The sequence below is a fragment of the Myxine glutinosa genome, unplaced genomic scaffold (genome assembly GCF_964187855.1).
Source record: "Myxine glutinosa unplaced genomic scaffold, kmMyxGlut1.1 SCAFFOLD_166, whole genome shotgun sequence".
Taxonomy (NCBI): domain Eukaryota; kingdom Metazoa; phylum Chordata; class Myxini; order Myxiniformes; family Myxinidae; genus Myxine; species Myxine glutinosa.
In genome coordinates, this window is record NW_027616369.1 from 356,818 (window position 1) to 364,709 (window position 7,892).

At 31.1% G+C, this 7,892-nt stretch overlaps 1 protein-coding gene across 1 annotated transcript; it reads left to right on the top strand.

The window, feature by feature from the left end:
* Positions 1-2,291: 2,291 nt before the first annotated feature.
* LOC144888938 (uncharacterized) lies at positions 2,292-5,777 on the top strand (the record flags this gene model as incomplete). Its single annotated transcript, XM_078768712.1, has 1 exon — positions 2,292-5,777. A coding segment is annotated over exon 1 (3,480 nt), but the record flags the coding sequence as incomplete, so codon positions are not given.
* Between the last annotated feature and the right edge of the window lie 2,115 nt (positions 5,778-7,892).

The following is a 7,892-nucleotide window of genomic DNA, read 5'->3' on the forward strand; positions in this document are numbered from 1 at the left end:
GTTTAAAGAATTTCTCTTGTTTTCTTTCAAAGGCTTCTTCACCAGTTAGTTTCTGTCTCCGTTTCTTCTTTATCTCTTCCTGTTGTTTAACAACTTTTGAAACTAATTGTTGATGTTCCTTAAACTTTCTTTCTCTTTCTTCAGTATTCATTTTCTGTATTTATTTATTGAAAAATATCATTTAGTATCTCATCTTGTTTCACAACAATATATTTATATTTTCCAATCGTGTATTTCATATAATTTTCAAATTCTTTTTTACTACATAACGTAGAGCAATTATCTCTCCAAAAATTATTTACATCTATTGAATTTAACTTAAATAAAATAAAAGTATTGGCATTGTTTCTTATTGAGCGTCGAGGGAGTTGAAAATATGATTGACTAAGATATATACAATTACAAGAAGAATGTCTCCCTCTTGTATAGTAGCTATCCATTACTGTTTGGTTTCTCTCATTAACACAATCATCAAAGATGACAAGGTTCTTTTTTGATTTATCTAAATCTTGAGGTGAAGGTATATCATCCGTATTATCACTGAGAATACAAGTTATGGGTTTCGATTTTGATTTCTGTGTATCACAAAATAATTGTATTATATCATCAATATTATAATCATTTAGTTTGTTTTGAAGTTTAAATAAACCGATAATGTCTTCCTTTTTAAGACCCGCATTAAAACCCTGTGAGAGTAGTTGATACTCGGGTTGAAAACTTGACTTTGTAAAAATTATTAAATTATCATAATCTAAAAAATTAGAACCAAGGAGCATCTTTAAAAGTAAACAGGTTTTTCCACATCCGCTTGAACCAACTATTAGACATCTCAATGAATTTGGAATGTTTTTATGGTTATTAAATTTTATCTTATTTTCCCAAACGGGTAAAAAATCATTCATTTATATATTTGGAAAACAAGTCATCCAACTTTTTTTGAGCTATTTTAGAAACTCTATATTTTATCCTGAGTTCGGGTTTAATTTCAAAATAATTCATTATTTTATTTATGTAGTATCTTGTATTAACATTTCCATTAAAATTATTTTGAATAATAAATATCATTAAACCCTTATACATTTCCTCAATACAAAGAGTCTCTTTCCTTGTAAGAAATGGTGTATTATCACCATAATGCTTAACATTCATCTCTCTTATTAATCTTGTAAAGTAATTCATTTTTGGTTCTAATTTAAAAGAGTTATATGTTTTTTTATATTTCTTATTATCATTAATTAGAATATAATCACAGAATAAACATTGTTTATATGAATCCTCATCATTAAGCCCCACTCTATCACAAGCCGGACAATTCTCTAATTTATCATATGGAGAGTCTGGAAATTCTAAATATCCTTCAGAACTTATCATATTTATGTGGTAAATTTTTACTTAAACTAAACGCAAGTTTATTCATTAATAAATACAATGTTTCAAAGCACAAAAGACAAATTTCAATCAATCTCTACTTCGGTGGAAGATATAGAAAAATATGTCAAAGATGTTAAATTGAACAAAGATAAATATGGAAATTTTTGGGTAAAACCAGTTATGGAAAATAACATGAGCCCCTCTATTTCATTTAAAGGAAGAGCTCTAACTATACCTGGAAAGACATCCATTAAAGTAAATCTAACAAAAGTTTCTCCTCTACTCCTGGCAATTTATTCAAAGCTTGAAAAAGTGATTGACCACGATACTTTGAAAAAGAATGATAAGACCATTAATAATTCTAGAGGAGACATTTGTATTTTCTTTAATAATCCAAAGGGTGTAGATCTAAGTAAAATGAATGATGTTAATATTTCTGGTGAAATGTCATTTCGTTCTATGATAGTTAGAGATTATTTAAAGATAACTTTTGATATAAAAATTGTAGAGATTGAATCTGTTAATGAAAGAAAGTATATAGATATTGATGGGAATATTTTTCTTGCTAATTAAATATGAGTCAATACAGCAGTGAAGATTTTACTATTTCATTGAACTCGGACGATAGTGATGATAGTATTTCATTGAACTTGGACGATGGTGATGATAGTATTTCATTGAACACAGATGATAGTTATGATACTAATAGTTTGTGCTCAAATGATAGCTATGAGAGTAGCTTTATTGATGACTCTGAGTATGATTCTGAGTATTCATGTGATAGTTATGACTTAGATGATTCTGAGTGAAAAAGTGTTTTAGTTTAAGCACAGCGATATATATAAAACGGAGCTGTAAAGCTCAAAAGTGTTTTATTTTAAGCACAGTGATATATATAAAACACCACGTTTTCTCACGCTATAAATATGGTTTATTGTGATACTTGCGAGAAGGAAGTAAAATATTATAAACAACATATTCTCACCGCAAAACATACATACAACATTTTAAACAAACTTTCCCCTCTTCCACCTGAAACAAAACACTGTTCTACATGTAATAAAAATATCCTCAAGAAAGGCTTCAAAATACATCTTAAAACAAATCTACATTTATCAAATTTTATCACAACTAAAAACTCTGATGGAGCATTCAAAGGACATATTAAAATAAGAGTCTTTAACTTCAAACCTCCTGAACCAGAGTCTATAGTTGATGCTGTAGAAATAGTTAAACCTGCTGTTCAAACGTTGATTGAAAAAACACTAAAGGAAATGAAACCACTTAAATTTTATATGGGAGTAAAATTAGAAATGACAAAGGATGAAGGAGTTATAGATGCACCATACATGAGAACTGAGCCACACTTTATATCTTCATATCAAGATTTTAAAACATCAGGAGTCTATGATGAACTTATTAAACAAGAGCAAGATGTGGATAATTCAATCGTAGGAAGTGGATTCAATATAGGAAAAATTATTTACATAGACATTCATATTCTTAAATCAGATCCTCTAAAAGCTTCTTCTTACATTGATTTACCCAGTGTTATCAAAAATAGAAAAGCAGTTATCAATATCAAAAATAAAGACAATAAATGTTTTCTCTGGTCTATTTTAGCACACTTACATCCTCCACATTTTCATGATGAAAGAGTATCTCATTATAAAAAATATGAGAATACATTAAATACGAAAGATCTAAAGTTTCCGATGACTTTAAATGATATTCCTAAATTTGAAAAGATGAATAATTTATCAGTTAATGTTTATGGTCTAACAGAAACAAACAACATTCAGGTTTTAAAGCTTTCTGACAATTGTAAACAAACTCATATTAATCTTCTATATTTTAATTCAGACGAAAATTCACATTATACATACATCAAAGATATTGCTAAATTAATAAAACCACAAGTCTGTAAGAGAACAAATAAAATATATATTTGTTTGCGTTGTCTTAACTTCTTCAATTCACAAGAAAGATTAGATAAACATTCAAATTATTGTGGCGAACATAAATCAACGGTAATCAATATGCCTAAAGAAGGCTCAAAGATCACATTCAAAGATGAAAATAAAAAGATCAAACATCCATTTGTTATATATGCTGATTTTGAAAGTATTTTAGAAAAAATTGATACTGCTTCTCAAGATCCAAAAGAATCATACACAAATAAATATCAAAAACATACTCCTTGTGGTTTTTGTTATTATATCAAATCATCCGTTGGTGATAAATATAACAAGTTAGAGATGTATAGAGGCTCAAATACCCCAGAGGAGTTTGTGAAACGACTAGAAAAAGACTGTGTTCGATTAACCAAGATAATGAGAGAAACCAATAAACCAATGTCCTTAACAAGTAAAGAAAAAAGGGAATTTATAAAAAACAATGTCTGTCATATTTGTGAGGAGAAAATTGGTAAAGGTCTAAAGGTTAGAGACCATTGTCATCTCACTGGTAAATATAGAGGTCCGGCTCATCAAAGTTGTAATATTAATTATCAACTCCCCTCTTTCATTCCTGTCTTTCTTCATAACAACGCTCATTATGATACACATCTATTTATCAAGGAACTCTCAAAGACTTCTGGAAGTATCTCAGCAATTCCAAACACGGATCAGAAATACATTTCATTCACAAAAACAATTCACACATCTCCTATTACTCATATCAGATTTCTTGATACATTTAAATTCATGGCAAGTCCATTGGTTAACTTGGTTCAAAATCTAAAAGAGTTTCCATGTCTTTCAGAGTATTTTTTAGATAAAGATTTTCTAACACAAAAGGGAATTTACCCCTATGACTATATGGACTCATTTGAGAGATTCAATGAAACACAACTTCCTTCAAAAGAAAATTTCTATAACAAATTAAATAATAGTCATATATCTGATAAAGATTATGTACACGCACAAAATGTTTGGGAAAAATATAACATCAAGAATCTTGGCGAGTATCACGATTTGTATCTCAAAACTGATGTGCTTTTATTGGCCGATGTATTTGAAGCCTTTAGATCTGTTTGTCGCACTGGATATGGATTGGATCCTGCTCACTACTACACAGCACCTGGATTGGCCTGGAGTGCGATGTTGAAAATGACAAAACAAGATTTGGATTTGATAACCGATGTTGATATGCTTTTGATGATTGAAAAGGCAAAAAGAGGTGGAATTTCACAAGTCTGCTCGAGTAGATACGCAAAAGCAAATAACAAATATCTTCCAAATTATGATCCAACGAAAGAGAGTTCTTACTTGATGTACTATGACGCGAACAACCTGTATGGCTGGGCAATGTCTCAGGCTCTTCCTTATGGAAAACTTAGATGGGTAAAGGAAAAAGACTACAAAAACGTTTTACAAGATGTATGTATCTCTACACAAAAAGAATTGGATGAAGAAAAAGTTGGTTATTATTTTGAAATTGATTTAAAATATCCAGAGGAACTCCATAACCTACACAAAGATCTCCCATTTGCTTGTGAGAAAGCAAGTCCAAAGAAAGAATGGTTGAGTGATTATCAACGATCGTTTGATATAGGTGAATCAACAGAAAAATTACTTACTACATTATATAACAAGAAAAATTATGTTCTACACCAAAGAAATTTGCGACAATATTTATCAAAAGGTCTAAGAGTAGAGAAGATCCATAGGGTTCTAAAGTTCAATCAAAGTCATTGGTTAAAGGGGTACATTGATTTTAATACACAAAGAAGAACAGAGTCAAAAACAGATTTTGAGAAAGACTTTTATAAATTGATGAATAATGCGGTCTTTGGTAAGACTATGGAGAATGTGAGGAAAAGACAAAATATCAGACTATCAACATCTTGGGAACAAGCATCAAAATTAATTAATAGACCGAGTTTTACTCGAGCTGAGGTCTTTACTGAGAACTTTTGTGCGATCCATTTGATTAAAGAGAGTATTGAAATGAACAAACCTATTTATATTGGAACAACAATTCTTGATTTATCAAAGTCATTAATGTATGATTACTTTTATAATAACTTGAGGAAGAAATATCAAAATGATGTTAATCTACTTTATATGGATACAGATAGTTTTATTTTGAAAATTAATACCAACGATGTTTATTCAGACATGAAAAGAGACATTAATATCTATGACACGAGTAATTACAGTCCAGAGAGTGAGTTGTTCTCTTCTAAAAATAAAAAGGTGATTGGAAAGTTCAAGGATGAATTAGGAGGAAATGTTATGAGTGAATTTGTGGGATTGAGGTCAAAGGCTTATGCTTATAAATACATTGTGAATAACGTTGAAAAGACTGATAAGAAGTTAAAAGGTGTAAAGAAAAATGTTATTAAAGAAACAATAAACTTTAAGGATTATTATAACTGTTTAACAACAAAGAAAGAAGAGTTTAGAAAGATTAATGGAATAAGAAGTTATAAACATCAATTATATTCAGAAGAGATAAATAAGAAAGCATTGGGGGCTTTTGATGATAAGAGGTTTATTTTAGAAAATGGAATTGATAGTCTCCCTTATGGTTATATAAGTATATAAGTGATAAGATATATATATAAGTGATAAGATATATATAAGTGATAAGATATACATAAGTGATAAGATATATATAAGTGATAAGATATATATAAGTGATAAGTTAAAAAGGGGGGGGGGGGGTTGGGGATTTTAACGGGCTACCGCCGCCTTTTTTACTATTATATAAATGATAGAACCAAGTATCAACCAGACTAAAGAGTGGAGGTGTAATCAACCTTGGTATATAAATGGAAAACATAATGAATGTGAAAAATATCAAATAGGTATAATTGAAAAGGCAACTGGTAAAAAAGTTCACAAAACAAATAAGAGAATTAATTTAAATACCGGTGAATTGGGTAAAAAAGATGGAAATATTTTTGAGTGGACGGAAAACTTTGATGGTTGTCAGGAAAATATATACTTTAATTTAAAAATGGTATGTGGCACTGGAGGCGCTCAAGCAAGAACATTGAGGGAGGTTTACCATTTTATCTTAGCTCAGTTAAAATATCTTAATAAAGAACCAAACTCAAACATATTTTTTGTTAATATATTAGATGGTGAAGAGAGTTGTAGGAGAATTAAATTATTTCCCACGCATAAACAAATATTTGTAGGGTCGTTGTTTGAGTGGGTTATATTCACCAGATGATATTAAGAGTAAAAGGTTAAAAGGTCCATGAGGTCAGAAGGATCACAGGTGTTTAAGTGGTCTAATGAATAAGGATAACATGTCAAAAGGTTAGAAGGTTCGTAAAGAACAGGGTGAGAGAAATATAGGTGTTTAGGGGCAATGAGGGAGGGAAAGAATTAATATGGAAGTGAATGGGTCAATGTTTGAGTGGGTCAAAGATTAATCTGCCAGATGATATGTAGAAGAAGGATGATAGGTCTATAAGAGAAAACAAATATTTGTAGTGTTTGAGTGGTCTAATGAACAACATTAAGGATAGGTACTACAGACAAAAGGTTCATAAAGATGAGGGTGGGAGAAATAGAGGTGTTTATGATTTTTGAAAAAGACAAGGGGGTAAATGACATTAGATAGGGATTTCCCATGTTAAACGGAGGTGTCCCAGAAGCAACATTATTACACTACTCTTGTGATAGTGTTGAAAAACCACTTTTCGCACTTGTGTTAGTGTTGTAAAACCACTTTTCGCACTTGTGTTGGTGCAGGAATCCACTTTTGCACTTGTATTAGTGTGGAAAAAACACTTTTCGCACTTGTGTTAGTGTTGTAAAACCACTTTTCGCACTTGTGTTGGTGCAGGAAACCACTTTTGCACTTGTATCAGTGTGGAAAAACCACTTTTCGCACTTGTGTTAGTGTTGAAAAACCACTTTTCGCACTTGTGTTAGTGTTGAAAAACCACTTTTCGCACTTGTGTTAGTGTGGAAAAACCACTTTTCACACTTGTGTTGGTGTTGTAAAACCACTTTTCGCACTTGTGTTAGTGTTGAAAAACCAGTTTTCGCACTTGTGTTAGTGTTGAAAAACTACTTTTCGCACTTGTGTTGGTGCAGGAAACCACTTTTGCATTTGTATTAATGTGGAAAAACCACTTTTCGCACTTGTGTTAGTGTTGAAAAACCACTTTTCGCACTTGTGTTAGTGTTGAAAAACCACTTTTCGCACTTGTGTTGGTGCAGGAAACCACTTTTGCACTTGTATTAGTGTGGAAAAACCACTTTTCGCACTTGTGTTAGTGGTGAAAAACCACTTTTCGCACATGTGTTAGTGTTGAAAAACCACTTTTCGCACTTGTGTTAGTGTGGAAAAACCACTTTTCGCACTTGTGTTGGTGCAGGAAACCACTTTTGCACTTGTATTAGTGTGGAAAACCCACTTTTCGCACTTGTGTTAGTGGTGAAAAACCACTTTTCGCACTTGTGTTGGTGCAGGAAACCACTTTTGCACTTGTATTAGTGTGGAAAAACCACTTTTCGCACTTGTGTTAGTGGTGAAATACCACTTTTCGCACTTGT